The 20,000-nt window shown below is 47.4% G+C and overlaps 1 protein-coding gene across 3 annotated transcripts in view; it reads right to left on the bottom strand.

Moving 5' to 3' along the window:
• The window catches only part of LOC147029448 (uncharacterized), a 105,228-nt gene that overhangs the window by 60,125 nt on the left and 25,103 nt on the right, over positions 1-20,000 (bottom strand). For all 3 annotated transcript variants that reach the window (XM_085872496.1, XM_085872495.1, XM_085872494.1), the window contains exons 4-5: positions 7,200-7,332; positions 4,850-5,387 (exon numbers count right to left, since the gene is read on the bottom strand). In XM_085872496.1, coding sequence (XP_085728622.1) covers positions 4,850-5,387; positions 7,200-7,332 — 671 coding nt within the window. The remainder of the gene's footprint in view (positions 1-4,849; positions 5,388-7,199; positions 7,333-20,000) is intronic.

The following is a 20,000-nucleotide window of genomic DNA, read 5'->3' on the forward strand; positions in this document are numbered from 1 at the left end:
CCTGAATCACGTGGTGTAATTTGACATTGACATTGGTATTTGACATTGGTAGCTCCTTCCGTTATCGAGTTATAGTGCCTACAAACAAACAAACAAACACACAAACAAAAACGGAAGTCATCAATATACTTACGAAATCTTTAGATTTCGAAAGTAACAAACACACAAACAAACAGAAACGGAAGTGATCAATATACTTACGAAATATTTAGATTTAGTAAGTAACAAGCAGTCATAGACTGGTACTTATGAAATCGTCAACTTGACCTCTGACCTTGTCTAATAAAAGCTGTCTCTGGAGAAGTTAACGACGCAAACCAGAAGTTTCTACGATGATTCTGTACAAAACAATGAAAAATCGAATGTTTGACCTCAGTGACCTTGACCTTTGACCGATTTTGACCAAAATCTAATCAGCGCTCGCCATCACCCTCCTGAATCACGTGGTGTAATTTGACATTGGTAGCTTCTCCCGTTCTCGAGTTATCGTGCCTACAAACAAACAAACAAACAGAAAGGGGTGAAAACAGTAACCTCCGATCTTCGATGGCGGAGGTTAATAAGCTCTCTTGAACAACTGTACAGGTGATTTAAAAACCATCCCTTGGAATATTCATTACAAACTAACTGCAGTTGGAAGCTGTTCAGCGCTCAGTGATGACCCTGAAGAGAGCCCTCGGCACAAAACATTGAGAACAGAAAACTTCACAGCTTGGTCCATGAATCGTGACCCCTGACTGAAATGAAGGTGGATGAGCCCACCCTGGGAGGACTCCATTCCACATTCTGAAACCCACATATGTAGATACCAATCAACGACGTACGCACGCATGCATGCACACACACCTGGTCCGTCTCTGTTTCACCTCCTGATGAACCCCACCGACACGTGGAGATAGCAGGAAACAGCAATTCCCACATGTGTGTATGTGAGCGCACACACGCATACACACACACCTGATTGGTATCTGTTTCACCTCCTGACACCCACCCAGGTGTCAGGTCAGGCCAGATTATATCGATGACTTGCTACAGGTATCATGTAAACCTGTTCCATGGTCAGGTTGTCAGCGACAAAACAGTCTCCCCCATGAGGTTTTTTGGTGAGGAGGGTGTTTGAATATGGACACCCAGCAGAATCATAAACAAAACCTCTCAAAGGGCGGAGGAGCTCCTTGTGAGCCAACGGCCATCCATATCTAGTGCCCATCTGTGTCTGCGGACATCCCCCTGCAGTTGGGTTACTTCTGATTAGGTTGGTGGCAGGATTTGCACGCCGGCCACTGCAAAAACCCTTCATTCCGCAAAACACAAAAACGCAAATAAATCTGAAAACTCACTCCGTGGGAGTACCTCCTGTGCAGCTTCCCTTCGCAGGGCAGCTCGCCAGATGACGGGAATGGGGCAAAGCCTTCGGGACCCCAATCTTTGATGATAGGAGGGAAACCACGGGGAAGCATTCCGGGGTCAGATTGCAGGAGAGTGTGTCGAGTGGTGCTGAGGTGTCGTCCACCAGACGGCGGTCTCCTTGGGTTAACCTGAGGCGGTCCCTTTGGGTGGGTGCCTGGAATGTCCTATCCCAAAGAGAGGATGATCACCTGAGCTCAAGCGTTTGGACATCGGTATTGCAGCACTCTCTGAGGTTCGGAGACCAGATTGCGGTGAGATCATGGTGGGTGTTTACACTAACTATTGGTCTGGTCGCTCTGATGGTTACCATTCCCAAGGAGTTGCTGTCGCTGTGTCCAATAAGCTGACTCCAATGATAATTGAGGTAACACCCATCAACGAGCGTATGAGACTAAGGATTCATCACTCCTGAGGTGTCATTTCCCTGGTCTCTGTTTATGTTCCGAATGAGGCGAGTGATCTCACCGTGAAGGATGCATTCTACACCACACTCGAGTCTGTGGTTGGTCAGTGCCCCAGACGAGATACACTTCTAGTCTTGGGGGATTTCAATGCATCGACTGGAACTGAAAGGGATGGTTATGAGACGTGTGTTGGTCCCCATGGGTCAGGAACTATGAACTAGAATAGCACTAAGTTCCTTGACTTTGCAAGAAGTCATGGACTTAGGGTGGCCGGTTCATGGTTTCAGCACCAACAAGCTCATCGCTGAACTTGGAATTCCAATGATGGCGGTGTGGCAAAGGAGATTGACCATGTCCTCATTGATGGTTTTTGCAGGGTTTACCGGAGTGCTCAGTTCCTCAATACTCACCACCGGCTTGTTGTAGCAACTCTGAAGTTGCACCTTAAATCCAGGAGAATGGTACCATCCCAGCCTCGGCTGGATGTTGGCAAGCTCAAGGATGAGAGGGTAGCTCAGGAGTTTGCAAACAGGCTGAGTAGAGATTTGAGGAGTCTGGGTGCTTTGGGAGGTCCTGAAGAGTTGTGGAGTGCCTTCAAGACCACCATCCTTGATGTTGCCGGTGGATGTCTTAGAACTCACCGTAGGGCAAAGAAGAATTTTGTCTCTCAAGGGACACTGGATACCATTGACCAGATACGCAGGGCCAGGCTGAATGGCAGAGCTGAGCTGTTCAGGGAGCTGAGACGTAAAACTGTACGTGCGCCAAGGGTGGACAAGGAAGTCTATGTGCAAGGAATCTGTGAGGGGGTAGAGCATCACCTGTGGTCAAGGGATTCTCGTCCTGCTTATAAGGGACTTCGCCCATTGCGTTCATCCAAGCCCATCCCTCGATGTACTGCAGTTAGAGCAGAGGGTGGTAGGCTCTTGACTGAGGAGTCCGAAGTGAAGGCCCACTGGGCCGGTTACTTTGAGCGGTTGTACCAGGCTGATCCACCAGCTGTCAAGTTCGACGTCAGGAGTGTTACAATCCCTGTTGCCGACCCTCCAATCAACTGTGGTCCACCTTCGATGGTGGAAACAGGCTGCGGTGAACCGGTTGAAATGGGGTAAAGCTCCAGGGATCTGTGGCATCCATGATGAACTTCTCAACGCTGGTGCACTTGTGTCGTTGCATGCAGTTCTGTGCTCTGCTTGGAACAGGCATCATCCCAACTGACTGCAAGAGGGGCGTTGTTGTCCCTCTCTGGAAAGGGAAGGGTGATCGCCAAGGCTGCGACAACCACCGAGGGGTGACGCTGCTCTCAGTGCCGAGTAAGGTCTTTGCTCGGATAATTCTTGATAGGGTTTGCCACTCTCTGCTTGAGCACCAGCGTCCAGAGCAGTCAGGCTTTACACCAAAGAGGTCAACAATTGACCGTATCCTTGCTCTTCGGGTCCTCACCAAAGGCAGACGAGTTTCGGCAGGGGCTGCTTGCAGCCTATGTTGATCTCTGAAAAGCGTTCGATTCAGTGAATCGGGATGCCCTCTGGAGGATTCTTGGTCTTCGTGGGGTGCCACCAAAACTGATTGATCTGATGTCTGAACTCTACTCTGGTACTGAGAGTGCTGTGAGATGTGGTGGTACCATCTCTGACTTATTTCCAGTTGTTACTGGAGTTTGTCAGGGGTGTGTACTGGCCCCCACACTTTTCAGCACTTTTATGGACTGGATTCTCGGGAGGATGTCGGAGAGATCAATCTGCGGTGCATCGTTTGGGAATGTCAAAATCTCTGACCTTGATTTCGCAGATGATGCAGTCATCTTTGTGGAGACTTAGATATCCTTTTGTGGGCCCTGAAGGTGCTGAATGAGGAGTCTGAGCCACTGGGATTACGGGTTTCCTGGGTGAAAACTAAGATCCAGGCTTTCAATGACATCTTGTATGCTGCTGTCCTGTTTGTGTCTGTTTGTGGTGAGGATGTTGAGGTCGTGGAGAGATTCACTTACCTTGGCAGTGATATTCATGTCTCTGCCGGCTGCGAGTCAGAGGTCAATAGACGTCTGGGTCGGGCCTGGGGAGTCATGGATTCACTGGATAATGGGGTGTGGCGCTGCCGGTACCTGTGCGGGAGGACGAAAGTCTGAGTCTTCAGGTCCTTGGTGCTTCCAGTGTTGCTCTGTGGATGCGAGACTTGGACTCTGACCAAGGATCTGAGACGGAGACTTCATTCCTTTGGTACCAGGTCTCTGGAGAATCCTTGGCTGTCGGTGGTCGGACTTTGTGTCCAACAAGCGGTTGCTGAGAGACTCAAATGAGATTTGTTGCCTGCATAGTCCGTGAGCCTCAGCTGCGGCTGTATGGACATGTGGCTCGTTTTCCTGACGCTGATCCTGCTCACCAGATTCTCTCAGCGAGGGAGTCTCGTGAGTGGAGGAGGCCAATGGGCCGACCACGTGCCTCGTGGTTGCAGCAGGTTTATCGGCATCTCAAGGAGATGTGGATGGGCCAGGCATCTGCCTAGGGGTGGCCAGACGGAGGCCCCTGGAGCACCGGCAGAAAGTGGACGCAGCGACACGCTGCTCTGGCACATGCTCCCATACCTGACCTGATCCATCCACCGCACGTGGAGATCACACACTCACAACACATGGGAAATGCTTTTGACTTTTGGCCTTTGGCCTTTTAGAAAGAAAATTGCATTTACATTTTTGATTTCCCCACGTGTGTATATATATCCTCGAAAAAGCAACAACACATCAAATGTTGTATCATCCAATTGTTTCTACCGTGAAAACGTATAGTAAATGAAAGAGATGTCATTATGATAATTTACTTCGGCAACATGAAAACAGTTTACTTCATCAGACTCATTTTCAATAATATATCAATCTTACACATACTTGAAAGTTCTATATTTCACACAGCATCATGCAAACTTACTCACATTAAGAGCAACATACATCGTTTGAAAATATGTGGACAAAGATGTATCATGTCCTTGGCACAGAGATGAAAAACAAAACAAAAAAAGAAACATAAAACTGCACTCACTTGTAATCTGCCATCATTTGATGCAGTTCACTGCAAAGCGGCTGAAGGAAGAAACATGAAGGACTGATAACATGCGTCACAATTGCCTTGAGCTCCATGCAGTCATTCAGAGGAAATTCAGGAATGGTCGGAAATTCAACTGAATTGCCAGGAAAGCATTTGGATTCCTTAATCCCAGTCAGTGGCGAATTCCACCGAGGTTTAACGTCCTCTTGTCCTTGAGGCCATTCCACATTTACTGTGCTGTACTCATGTGCCTTTCTTTTGCCAACTTTCTCGATATCTGTTGGAAACTGAAAACCATTGACATCCTTCATGGAGTTTTCATGAAAGGGATAAGCCATGCTTTGAAGCTTGCTGGTGGAGTTGAAACTTTGTGCAGGAGGTTCAGTTTGTGGAGACAAAGAAGAAGTGCTTTCAGAATCAGAAGTAGCAGGGCAGTCAACTAATGATTTGCAAGAAACAACAAGTTCAGCGTTGGCTTGCAACATCCTGAAATCAAGATTTTCTGCAGCACTCTCTTCTTCCTCTTCTTCTTCTTTATTATGTAGTGATGAACCACGTCACATAAAAAACAGAGGCAAAATAAAACATTCAAATAAAGAAAATTATAAACTGCATGCTAAATGCAATGCTGTATTATCAAAATGATAGACCAATTCCATAAACACGAGCAACAAGTTAATCACATAAACATGTTGAAGAAATAAAATATTGAAGAAATAATGAGAGAAAAGGAAAGAAACCAAAAACATATTGAAGAAATAATAAAAGGACAGTCAAACTAAAGCATTCGGAAGAAAGTCCTATTTTAGTTGGTTGATTGGGGCAGAGATAGGAATGGACGTCTTGGAGAGTAGAACTGACAAGTAAAAAGGCATTTAGCATGCATTTTTGACAAGTCAAAGCGACTGCACTTCTTCAAGAGGACTGTTAAGAAAGTAGATGGGAGGGTTGCTGGACGGTCTTTTTGGATAGAAACAGAGAGTGAGTGTGAGATTTGTCAGGACTGAAAGACATATTCCAAGTGTTTTACCAGCTCGTGATTCAATCAAGGTCTGAAGAGAGGTTAGAGGTTGCAGCCTGCCTGTCTGAAGGAAGAGGGATGAGAAATGAGGGATGAGATGATCTAAGATCAGGCCCTTGGAGAAAAGGTAGATTTTATGTGAACTGTGATTGATTTCATGACCTTGCTGATGATTGGAATAGGTCTGTTGTTAAGGGGATCGGTTCTATCTCCAGAAGGGAGAAACTGCCATTGGCAGAAATCCGTGTGGGGAAAGTTCACAGATCAAGACAATCCCATGGAGTCCTTTGCTGAAGTGCCATGGCGAGTGAGAAGTACCAACACCCAGTCAATTTGCATGGTGACAATTTAAATTGCCACATATGAGGAAGAGAGAGTTGGGATAAGTGGTTAAAAGTTGGTCCATGTTGTTTGAGAGAGAGAGAATGGAGTCACGACTGTTTGGAGAATGGTACAACACAGACAAACAAGAGGTGGGTGCAGAGGGGAAGTCACAGCTAAACATACTTCTGGGGGTTGAGAAGTGTAAGGACAGTGAGAAAAGGAGATCTTGATGAAAAGTGCAACTCAGCTGCTCGGACAGGGTTCAGGTCGATTAAACTGGAGGAGACAATAGCCAGGGAGAGGAACTAAGGAATCAGGGACATCCTGTGCGAGGAAATATTATTTTAAACAGATGACGTCCTGTTTATCAGCGTGATAAGTATTTGTGGTTTTGTTGAATGTGCTCATGATCATCCAATGATGGTACATCATTACCTCGGCCAGGAGAACTTGGACTGCCGAGGCGCATTTGGTCTCTGCTTCCTCCACTGCCAGCCCAAATTCTAACCAGCCCACTAATCAGTCAGCGACTCAAGTCGCAGTCAGCTTAGTTAAAACCAGCCATCTCACACTTCAGGCAAATTAATGTTCAATATCCTGCCATGCATCCTGACCAATAGACGAGGTCGAGTGGAAAAATCTGCAATAAATAACTATATCTGGAGATCCTGCATGGCCATAATATGTAGCACCTATTTTACTACTCAATGCAATCAACACAAAGAAAGTGATAGTGATTTTAACAATCTACATTAAAAAATATAAAAATTACCATTTCATAAATGACATTCATTTAACTGATAAGTTAGATTAACACACAGCACAAAGGCTAAATTTGTAATGATGCTTTCTGGGGGAAAAAATTATAATAATAAATAGTATTAGAATAAAAAAGCAGGTGAGCTCCATAGAGGCAGCTCACATGTTGTACTTGTTGGTTTTACAGGTAAACTCCATAATCACAATGAAAAACACAAAAAGATATCCAAAAAAACTTACGTTCTTTGGAATTAAACAAGCTCAGAAATAATTTCAAAGTAGAAGAAAACCGTTGCAGTCTTGCTCCGATGCTTTCCTGATATCGATTCAATTTTGCTGGGTTTTTGTCAAGAACTATCACGTCCCACTGTAACTAAGAAGTCAAAAGACAAATGAACACCATTAAAAGATGTTTAAACAGCCACATACATACAGAGCACAATCCTGAAAAACAAGGAAATTGTCAAAATAATTTATTATTGAACTTTCATTTATGACAAGAAGTACATCTGCTCCCGATGGGAGCATCAGGAAGGGTCATGTTATTATCCTCTCTGGGGTATATACATTACAATCAATCTAGGCTCACGTCGTTGGTCCTCAGGGTATACAATGCCTCAAGAACATCGGGTTTCCTCCATTTCAGTCAGCAATAGCAACTGTTTAAACATACCCATCAGAGATGGGGAATCCCCCCCATTGAAAAATTTCAAATCGATATGGCGAACAGTTTATGAGTTATCGCGCTCACAGCTATAAATGTTGACGCCCAGCCAGCCGGACGGACGGACGACCCGGGTGACAACAATATCCCCCTTCTGCCATGTGGCGGGGGATAAAAATGGTAATCATATGTGTTTGTGGTTTACAATTTGTTTATTACTTCCGGAAGGGGTACCACACAAAATGCTTCGATACAACAAGGTATTTATACACGTTAACACGGTGTTTTGTCCAAGGAGGAAAAACCCCTTGGGAATGGGGGTGGGGGGGGGGGGTTATTAGTATGCTATAACCATTAGTGTTATTATTGTTATTAGAAGCAGCCTTGGAAAACCACCACGATTAACAATCTTAACACAGATTTCGCTAAAGGCAGAAAACCCCTTTGGTGAGGGGAAATCAAGTCACTAACCTTTGTTTTGCGACCCTTAATGCTCCAGTTAAGTATGGTCGAGATTGGATAAGTACCGTTCGAATGTATCGTGTTCAGACAGACACCAAATGGTGTATTTTCGTATGATTAATGCAAATCTATCTGTAGATTTCAACACCAGTATATCTTCATTGAAAGTATGCAATGGGCTGATATAGATTTGATGCAAAGAATTTCATTTTCAGCGGAAAACATACAAGTGTTTTCCTGCAACCTTCCGTTCCCGAATCTTACCTTATCTTCAAAAATCCATCAAAAAATAATAATTTTCCTTGTATCCTTTCTATCTATACACCTCCTGAAACCACGTGTTTCTCCACAATCTTCCTGATACTTTTCATCGATCCATCAGCTTCACTCTGCGTTAACCATTCCAAATTCACCATACACCTCCATGATTTTACTTCAACCTTTTCTTTTCCGATTGTTATGCAATTCATATTTAAAACAAATAAATAAATTCACTTTTGACTATACACCTCCCATAGCCACGTGCTTATCCCATAACCACGTGATCTGTTTCCACCCCCTGCATTGACTGATCCAAATTCACCATTCACCTCATGATTTTTTTCTACAACCTTTCCAGAACCTAATCTGATGAAAACTCTCTCTCAAAAAGAAATAAAAAGAATGATAATAAAAACGACCTATTATAATGCTTCATCTTCCTCTTTCACACGTGTGGTACTCATTACTGCATCATAATTCACTACTCTTCTTCTATTTCAACAGACTGCTCTCAATTCGACCTTTCATTCATACCCCGTCTAAAAAGAATCCAACTGTTACAGCGTCTCTTCTCTCCATTCTCTTCATTCGCCTTCATTGCATCCATCAAGAAATGCCTTTAATTGCATCTCTTACCTAAAAAAATTTAAAAGCCCAGTTTGCTATGAATGTTCGCTTTCCATTAACCATTCTTTTTTTTCCAACTTCAGTGCCAACTCACCCTTCTCACCCCTCCCTCTCAAAGCAACCATCACACTCTTCTCCCTCCAAGCTTCCCCCTCACCTTTCTCAAAAACTCTCCCCTAACCTTTCTCCCTCTCCCACCATTCACCCCCCCTCACTCACCCTCCTCAAAGTTGCCCCCCCCTCATCCACAAAGCTGCCTCCTTCCCCTGCCCTCTCACCTCCATCTCAACTGCCTTCTGCCCCCTCTCCTCTTCCCCAGCACCACAGAGCCTTTTCTCCTCCTCATCCACCCACCTCCCCAGGTGTGTGTGTGTGTGTGTGCGTCCTTCAAAACTGCAAAACCGTAAAAACCTAGCAGCCTGAAACTTTGCATACCTACTGAGAAAATTCCAAGAAAATGCATGACTGAAAATTGGGTGTTTGGGTTAAAACACCCCTTTTGAAGATAATGGCCGAAATTAATTATATCCTTTACCAGGCATATTCTCGGTCACCGCTCTCTTTGTGTTCTTGAGGCGTATCCAAGGTAACCTCGATGGGGTCTTAAAACCGCCATGTTTTTTGACCTGCTCAACCATGCATTGACATGGAACAGGCCGCAACAATTTCTTTACGGTAATGTTTTTTTTTTTTCCACTTTCATCAGACATATTATTGAATGCCCATTCATCATAGCTACGAATTAATGCGTACATTGCAATGCATATAAACGCCCGGAGACGTCAGCGTTCGTCGTTTTATTTCATTTCAGCACGTGATCATCGTAAGAATTTCTTAAACTAAGCAGAATTTCAAAATTTAAGCTCCAGAATTGAACTTACAAGCAGTTGCAACTCTTAGAAAAGTGTTAATTTGTCCAATTCGGACATATTTCACGTTTTGGGGACTCCGGGAGGTGTATATTTACTCTTCCGTTTCGGTAATTGCTAATTGCGTGCCAAGTGACCATTACTTGTCAAACCTTTCGGTGGAGTGCTTAAGCCAGCACTCTACAATGTTCACACTGTCACTGAACACTGTACGTCGGTCGACTTGAACAAAGTTCAGGGGTCACTCGCATGCGTTCTTAGCCACGTGTTGTTCTGCGGTGCAACAGGCGGTGGCTAGCTCGCTGAAAATGTGAAATTTTATTTTCCACAACATTTCCCCTTTTTGTACAATCTTCCATTATACAACCTGTCAATTCGGCATAGATAAATACAAATAAAAATTAAACATTTCATTTTGAAAAAGTTTCTTTAAAGTTTTGCCTTGGTGAAGCCCATTGGTGTGCGGTTAAGTTTCAAAGGCTATACCACGGTTCTTTCCAGAAGGTAGGAAGTCAAAATATATTATTTTATCACAATGAGTAAAAAATGTTTTCAATTATGATATAATGAATTGCCATATCATGGCAGGAAAGCCGAGAGGTAAGCATGCTTGCGATGTGTAGCCTGGATTTGAATCCTGACCCAGCTATAAACGATCATCCCAGTGTTTCACAAGCAAGATGATTCATCAATGCGTGTGCCATCGCTCGGATGGATGATAAACCAGCCGTCACATCTCCGGGAATATATATATATATATACATATATATATATATATATTTAAATATATATATATATATATATATATACATATATATATATATATATATACATATATATATATATACACATATATATATATACATATATATATATATACACATATATATATATATATACACATATATATATATATATACATATATATATATATATATACATATATATATATATATACATATATATATATATATATATATATATATATATATATATATATATATATATATATATATATATATATACACATATATATATATATATATATATATATATACACATATATATATATATATATATATATATACACATATATATACACACACACATATATATATATATATATATACATATATATATATATATATATACACTCATTTATATATATACACATAGATATATATATACACATAGATATATATATATACACAAATATATATATACATATAGATATATATATATATATATATATATATATATATATATATACATATATACATATTTATATATATATATATATATACATATATATATTGTTGTGGTTACCAGATTCGCAAACCACCATTCAGGTCCCTTAGGTGAGGTATCTCGGTAAGTGCATGTGTAGTTAGGCCCAAACCCGTTGTCTAGTGGGAATACATGTCATTTATGCGAGCTGCGACTCTTCAGGATAGCCGTTTTTCTTTTACTATCTTTATTTTGGACCAATCGCCACCATCACAACCACAACATCAACCACCAACCACAACCACCGCTTCACCACAACCGCCACGACCTTTACCGTCACAACTCGCCACCATCGCATCGCCGTCGTCTCGCGCCACTCATGGGCACCGATGCTGGACTCGTGTAGGGCGCACGTTGAACAGCGTGTACAAAATCACGGATTTTCTGCTTCAAAAACGGATCCAAAACGACACACGCCCACTTTTTGCCGTCCAATCGGTGAGCGAGGGGGGAAGTGGCCCCGGCCCCAGGGTGATCGATATATGCAAATTTGTGGATCAAAAAGCCTTCACGCCCACTTTTTGTCGGGCCAATGGGGAGCGAGTTGAAAGGTCAAAGGGAGGGGGTCAAAGGCGAAGTTACGGGGGGATAAAAGGACGGTGTTCGTCAGTAAAAAGTGGAGTAAGAAGTCGGAACGAGGAAGAAAGGAGTAGTAAGAAGTCGGAACGAGGAAGAAGGGAGTCGTAAAGGTCGGAACGAGGCGAAGGAGAGTCGGAACGGAGGGGACGAGCTGTGGAGAGGCGGCGAGTCGGACGAAGGGTGCTCGCGTCGTGCAAGGAGCTGCGCGCCCGAGGGAGGCCGGCAGCGCGACCTGGCCGAGGTGGAGACGCTCGTCGCAGATAATAAAGATCCTCTATACCCCGAGCATCAGCAACCCCCTCCTGTTCCCCCCGCGCTGAGATAGTGCGACCAAGGGGGCCCCGTTCCCACCCCCCTGCCAGGCACTGTCCACGAGGCCCGCGGGTTGCGGGGCCATCGCCGCTCCGCGTCTCATCACCAGACGGGTAGGCCCGACCTGGTCTCGGCCCCAGGCCTACCTCATTCTTGAGGGTATTTCTTTTCCTTGGTTTTGGGTATGTGTTGTCGGCGCCGTCTGTGAAGTAGAATTGTATAAGTGTTGCCGTGTGCTCGGTAGTCGGAATTAGCTCTGCACTGTGTTTTCACTTTTGTGTTTGCTTTTTGTGTAAATGGAATTGTGTTTTCTTTTTTGTGTGCATTTGGTGGAATTGTATTTGTGTGCTTCCCGTGTGCCGAGAATAAATGTGCTTTATTGTTGAACTGTTTCCCGCTTCGCTTCGTCTTTTCCTCCATTGAATCCCCATCTTGCTTCACGTAAAGGGTTGGTAGTGGGCTGAATACGCCCGATAATTAATCGAACCGTCGAGGTCGACGATAACACCGCTCGGTTATTCTGATAGTACGGAACGGGTCGCTTAAGTGGCCCGTGTCCAAAGTCGACCTGCGGCGAGGTGCGATCGCCCGGTCTACCCTCCGCGTGGGTACTTAGGTAGTTCGAATTTGGCGAGCAACCCTATCCCACGCGGGGGCTGATTGGCTCGATCGCGGTGAGACCGAAAGGTCCACCCGTGACTGGTTCCCGGCGTTAGTCCGAGAGGGTCACGACTGGATTGTCCGTCCGGTGGGCGACGCGCCGCGATTCGAGTTACGTGGCCATCGCACGCCGTCGGGCGCGAAGACCGCAACACTGGTGTCAGGTCGTGCGATACAAATTCATCGCCCTCCTCGCGGCACTGGTATCGGAGAACAGGAAAACGGGCTCTCCTGTCTCCGGCTAAATTCACGGGAATCGGTCCAGGGGTGAGAGAAGCGACCCCCGATTCCCTCCAAATTACGAGCGAGTTAAATTAACCCTTCACGAGAAGCAAGATGGCGTCTCAAGGCGAGCGGGAGCCGGGGGTATTAGAAATGTATATGTGTAATAATGTAGAGTCCATGGTCCAGGATGGAATCCCCGAGCAGGAAATGTTGATTGTGCAGGAACACGGACTCGCCCAACTGAACCCAGGGCCCGAGGCGGCAGCGGCCGCGGTGTATGACACCTTCCCCCCCCCTCTCCACCAAGACCCTTCCCCAACCCTTGCCGAAACGGCTCAGCTGAGTGCATCCAACATGGCCCAGCTATGCGCCATGCTGGCGGCAATGAACAAACAAATGAATGAAGTGAAAACGACGATGGATACAAATACAAATGAAATAAAAAACGAAATGAAAGGCATGAACGAAACGATGAATGCGAATACACAGAACATGAAGGAAGAAATGAAAGAACTACGGGGTGAGACGCAGAACATGGGCCGATGCCTGCAGGCGGGCATGAAGGCCGTGAGCAGGGAACTTAAAATGGCGACTCCACGTGTCGGAACAAACGAGCTGGAAGGGGGTGCAACGGCTGACAGGCCCGCGGTGGAGGCGGGTGAAAAAATAATTCGTGGAACGTGTTGGGCGAGGGTCGTGACGATGACCGAAAGGGAAAAATTAAATGGGGAGACCAAAACGTGTGAGACGAGACACGAGGTGACGACAACGGAAATAATAGTTGAGACAAGGGAGGTAAAGGGTGAAGAGTTGGCAGAGACACGGGAGATGGGAACGATAGAGGGAAGACTACACGATGAAGACGGGGTAAGTGACGCACACACACACACGGAGGTAGTGGAGGATAGTGAGGTTGAGCTGGCGGACTGGGTAGAGACCCAGTGCGAGCACCTGGATGGCCTCCTCCAGGAACGAGGGGAGGGAGTCTGCCCCCTTGAGGCGAGTCACGACCAGGTGAGTTCGGTCGTGCTTTGCGAGGTTGAGGGGACGGGTGCTGTGAACGGGTGCACGGAGAGCTTGGGGGGTATAGAGGCCCCGGAGACCCTTGTGGGGACACGAATCCCCAGTGTGGTTGTCCCTGTGTGTGTGGTGCAAGGTGTGAGTGCGTCCCCGTGTGTGGAAGCGACCCCGTGTGTGAGTGGTGTGGTGGCGATGGTGCCGGAGTACGTCCTTCCCAGCACGCCGTGTGTGGATGAGGCACCGTGTGTGGAAGAGGCCGTGGGTGTGAGTGAAACGGCCTGTATGAGTGAGGCACCGCGGGTGAGTGCCCCCGCGTGTGTGGGTGAGGCACCGTGTGTGGAAGAGGCCGTGGGTGTGAGTGAAACGGCCTGTATGAGTGAGGCCGTGTGTGTGGATGAAACGGCCAGTGTGAGTGAAACACCGCGGTTGAGTTCCCCCGCGTGTGTGGATGAGGCACGGAGTGCGAGTGAGGCACCGCGGGTTAGTGCCCCCGCGTGTGTGAGTGAGGCACGAGTGAATGGAGCACCACGTGTGAGTGGTATGGGTTATGCAAGGGAGACCGTGTGTGTGAGAGAGCGGTATGAGAGGGAGATGTCGGTTGGCATGCGGGAGCACGCAGCCGCGTCTCCCGGTGTGAGTTTAATGGTGTGGACTGTGTGCGTCGTGACACGCAGGTGTGCGTGGGTTGAATGGAGACGACGACGGCGACAGAGGAGAGAAAGCCGAGTAGCGGCTGTAGTTGTTTCGAGGACCGTGCCGGGTTCACCCAGCAGTGAGCACGCGGTTCGTGCTGTGCAACGCACGAGACCGCCACGTGCTCGCTTGCGAGAGTGAAGTCCCGGTCCGGAAACGCACGCGGTGGATTTGCCGATCCCGCGGACGGACAAAGTTTAGGCAGGTAAATGGATTTGGACCGGACGGGTTCTCCACGCGATCGTGTGTGTTAAGCTCCAACGGGCAAAGCACATGTGTTCGCGTGGGGAACCCCTCGAAGCGTGGGGCTTGTTTTTTTTTTTTATGCGCACGGTGACGTCATGGCTGCACGTGTGGTTGGAATCCGGCAGGAGGGGTATCTCTGCCGGATGGTAGCGTCCAAGGAGGGACGAAGAACACGTGCAGCTGCATGACGTCACGGGCAGGTGCAAAGTGCGCGAGCTCTGAGTTGCCGCGCAGGTGCTGCGCATGGGAAAAAAAAAGAAAAGGCAAGCCTCACTTTCGGGTGTACAGGATTCCTGGGAAAGGGGTGGAAGACCCCCTTACCTGGGCACAGGATGGAAACTAGTTAGGGGGAAGGGTTAGCTTAGTTAGACCGACTTCATGGGGCAGGGGTAAGTCCTCATGGAGTCCGTGGAATGGATTAGTTAGAGGGATTGTAGCCAGATTTAGGATGGGAAAATGGGAAATAAAATGATTTATTTGGGGACATGGACAGACTTGTGAATGTGTAGAGGGGACGTAGTTTAGCTACGTAGTGTTAAAAGGAACGTGCTGTAGTTTAAGGGACGACGTGGGAGCACGAGTTAGTTAGGGGATGTAGTTAGGAGGATGGCAGAGTTCGGTGGTGTGTGTGTTGAAGAGTTGTTGGTGAGTTATGATGTGGAGACATGTTGAGTGAGTGAGGCCAGCGGGTCTGTGTGTGTGTGGAGTGAATGGGGAATGCATGGTGCGATGAGTGATTGGGGGGGAGGAGTGACTCCCGCCCAAGGGACCCCGGGGTCAGAGTAAAGTGAGTTAGTGGGTTAGTCAAATTGAAAAATGGAGGTCGTTTTGTTGTTGGTGGGAATGTAGGCTCGAAACCCATTTGGAGGGGTGCAGGAGCCCTGTTGACGGGCTTGGGAGCGTGGCTGCGAAAGGTGAGTATCGCTGAGTGGGTACCCCGGGCACCAGGCTAGTCGGCCGCGGTAGGCCAAGGGCCCATGGGGGGCCGGGATAGAGTAGTGGGCACGGGTGCGCCTGCTTGGTGCGGGGGCCCGGGGCGCCATTAGCCGCGTGGGCAGTGCAGTGGGCACGGGTGACCCTCGGAAAGGGGCCCGGGAGGCCGGCCTGCCACGTGTGCGTTTCAGGGGAGGTGCCATGGGGGGCACTCCCCGGTGTTAGGGAGCTGGTAGGCTCGGAGGCAGTGTAGTGCCCGGGGGTGCCATAGCGGGAGATTCGGCAGAGGGTCGTGCCTGCCAAAGGGAGCCACGTGTCCCAGCCAGGAGACCGTGTGAGGGCACGGAGAGAAAATTGGGGGGCGAGGCCCGAAATTGTGAGGACACCAACACAGGCGACGGGAATCTGGGTTGTTAGAACCAATAGTTTAAGCGAGAAGCGCTTGTTGAAAGCCCCGGGGTAGTTTAACAGTTAAATGGTTAGGGTAGATTAGGAGATGTACCCCTCCGCACCATCCATCCCCTCGCTGTCGTTGTGGGCCGCTGGACCCACTTGGTGTTAAGATCGCCGAACTCTGGGGAGGCCATTCTGGGGCTTCGTTGGGCCTCGACACAGGACGTTAGCTCTCCCTTATTCCCCTCCAGGAAGGGAACGTAGGGGTTGGGAGTAGGCTAGGTGACAGGATAGGTTAGCCGAACAAGGACGATAAAGGGGGTTAGGGGACGATTTATAGTGGGGAAGTAAAAATAAAAACAACAAAAAAATAAGTTGGGGCTAAATTGGGGTTTGACAAATTAAGGGAGTGGGTATGTACAGTGACAGGCAAAGGCGATAGGTTGGGAGGGAGACAGGTAGGTAGGTCCGAGCCCGCCTTCCAAGTGGCCAGCACCACCGCACTCCCTCCACCAACCTCCACTGAACGGCAAAGGCTAGCCAACTCCATCGGCTGGCCGTGTTTTTCTTCGGGGCGGAGGCCGGCCAACTTCATCGGCAGCTGTTGTTTTGCTGCAAGGCCTGTGCCATCGGCTGGCCGTGTTTTGCTTCAAGGCCTGTGCCGGCCAGTTCATCTGCCGGCTGTGTTTGCCTGCAGCGGCCTTCTTCTGCGGGCTGTGTTTGCCTGCTCACCTTTGCCATGCCATGCCCACTGCCCCTGTTCACCAGCCCCGTTCAATTTTTGCTTTGCCCCCCCCCCCTGTTCATTTCCATGTGCGCCAGGATCCGCAAGGCAACGGTTTGCAAGCTGCGAGAACTGCCCTGTTGGCAGCTACAACACGGGCCTGCAGTGGCGGCCCGTGCACCGTGTTTGTGTTCATGCATCCATTCGTTGTGCTCATTGCGTGTGCCACTTGAGCTGGCACGGAGACTGCGTTGTGTAGCCCAAGCACCGTTGTGGTTCACTGAGTTCAGTTCAAAAGGGAAGGCCTTGGACTGCGTGTGAGCAGCCAGCCACGTTCCCTGTCACCTGCATTGTTTTGAGCCAGAGACTGCATGCGGGCAGCCTGGCTCCCTGCTAACTGCTTTTCTTTTGCAGAGTTCAATGATCCTGGGCCATGGTTTAGTGTAAAATTTGTAAGTTAAGGTTAAGATGTACTGTACATATGAGTGCGCCCCCGGCATGTATGTCTTAGCGCCGGCAATTTTATTTAAGTCGTCCGTGTGAGTGAGTTTGTTTAGGTAGTTACGCAGCCCTCAGGTTATTTATTTTGGGGACACGAATACCATGAATGTCGCACTCAGGGATCCGTAGGTAAAATGTACTAGGGGAAAACTACACATGATGGCACACGAAAATTTGACGACTCGGGACGAGTCTGTAAAAAGGGAAGGGGGTAGTGTTGTGGTTACCAGATTCGCAAACCACCATTCAGGTCCCTTAGGTGAGGTATCTCGGTAAGTGCATGTGTAGTTAGGCCCAAACCCGTTGTCTAGTGGGAATACATGTCATTTATGCGAGCTGCGACTCTTCAGGATAGCCGTTTTTCTTTTACTATCTTTATTTTGGACCAATCGCCACCATCACAACCACAACATCAACCACCAACCACAACCACCGCTTCACCACAACCGCCACGACCTTTACCGTCACAACTCGCCACCATCGCATCGCCGTCGTCTCGCGCCACTCATGGGCACCGATGCTGGACTCGTGTAGGGCGCACGTTGAACAGCGTGTACAAAATCACGGATTTTCTGCTTCAAAAACGGATCCAAAACGACACACGCCCACTTTTTGCCGTCCAATCGGTGAGCGAGGGGCGAATTGGCCCCGCCCCCAGGGCGATCGATATATGCAAATTTGTGGATCAAAAAGCCTTCACGCCCACTTTTTGTCGGGCCAATGGGGAGCGAGTTGAAAGGTCAAAGGGAGGGGGTCAAAGGCGAAGTTACGGGGGGATAAAAGGACGGTGTTCGTCAGTAAAAAGTGGAGTAAGAAGTCGGAACGAGGAAGAAAGGAGTAGTAAGAAGTCGGAACGAGGAAGAAGGGAGTCGTAAAGGTCGGAACGAGGCGAAGGAGAGTCGGAACGGAGGGGACGAGCTGTGGAGAGGCGGCGAGTCGGACGAAGGGTGCTCGCGTCGTGCAAGGAGCTGCGCGCCCGAGGGAGGCCGGCAGCGCGACCTGGCCGAGGTGGAGACGCTCGTCGCAGATAATAAAGATCCTCTATACCCCGAGCATCAGCAACCCCCTCCTGTTCCCCCCGCGCTGAGATAGTGCGACCAAGGGGGCCCCGTTCCCACCCCCCTGCCAGGCACTGTCCACGAGGCCCGCGGGTTGCGGGGCCATCGCCGCTCCGCGTCTCATCACCAGACGGGTAGGCCCGACCTGGTCTCGGCCCCAGGCCTACCTCATTCTTGAGGGTATTTCTTTTCCTTGGTTTTGGGTATGTGTTGTCGGCGCCGTCTGTGAAGTAGAATTGTATAAGTGTTGCCGTGTGCTCGGTAGTCGGAATTAGCTCTGCACTGTGTTTTCACTTTTGTGTTTGCTTTTTGTGTAAATGGAATTGTGTTTTCTTTTTTGTGTGCATTTGGTGGAATTGTATTTGTGTGCTTCCCGTGTGCCGAGAATAAATGTGCTTTATTGTTGAACTGTTTCCCGCTTCGCTTCGTCTTTTCCTCCATTGAATCCCCATCTTGCTTCACGTAAAGGGTTGGTAGTGGGCTGAATACGCCCGATAATTAATCGAACCGTCGAGGTCGACGATAACACCGCTCGGTTATTCTGATAGTACGGAACGGGTCGCTTAAGTGGCCCGTGTCCAAAGTCGACCTGCGGCGAGGTGCGATCGCCCGGTCTACCCTCCGCGTGGGTACTTAGGTAGTTCGAATTTGGCGAGCAACCCTATCCCACGCGGGGGCTGATTGGCTCGATCGCGGTGAGACCGAAAGGTCCACCCGTGACTGGTTCCCGGCGTTAGTCCGAGAGGGTCACGACTGGATTGTCCGTCCGGTGGGCGACGCGCCGCGATTCGAGTTACGTGGCCATCGCACGCCGTCGGGCGCGAAGACCGCAACAATATATACATATATATACATATATATATATATACATATATATATATACATATATATATATACATATATATATACATATACATATATATATATATATATACATATATATATATATATACATATATATATATATACACATATATATATATATATACATATATATACACATAAATATATATATATATACATATATATATATATATATATACATATATATATATACATATATATACACATATATATATATATATATATACATATATACATATATACATATATACATATATACATATATATACATATACATATACATATATATATATATATATATATATATATATATATATATATATATATATATATATATATATATATATATATATACATTGTTGTGGTTGACGAAATTCGCAAACCACCATTCAGGTCCCTTAGGTGAGATATCTCTGCAAGTATATGTGTAGTTAGGCCCAAACCCGTTGTTTCGAGGGAATAAATGTCTTCATTCGGGCTGCGACCCCTCTAGATAGCCGTTTTTCTTTTACTATCTTTATTTTGGACCATCCGCCATTACTACCATTACTACCACCACCAACCACATCTCAACAGCCATCACACAACAACCACCAGCCGCAACGCCGCTTCACAACAACAACGCCAACAGCCACGACCTTTACCGTCACAACTCGCCCTCGC

Source organism: Eptatretus burgeri, chromosome 3, assembly GCF_056783735.1.
Source record: "Eptatretus burgeri isolate ZD-2024b chromosome 3, Ebu_testis_v1, whole genome shotgun sequence".
In the NCBI taxonomy this organism is placed as follows: Eukaryota; Metazoa; Chordata; class Myxini; order Myxiniformes; family Myxinidae; genus Eptatretus; species Eptatretus burgeri.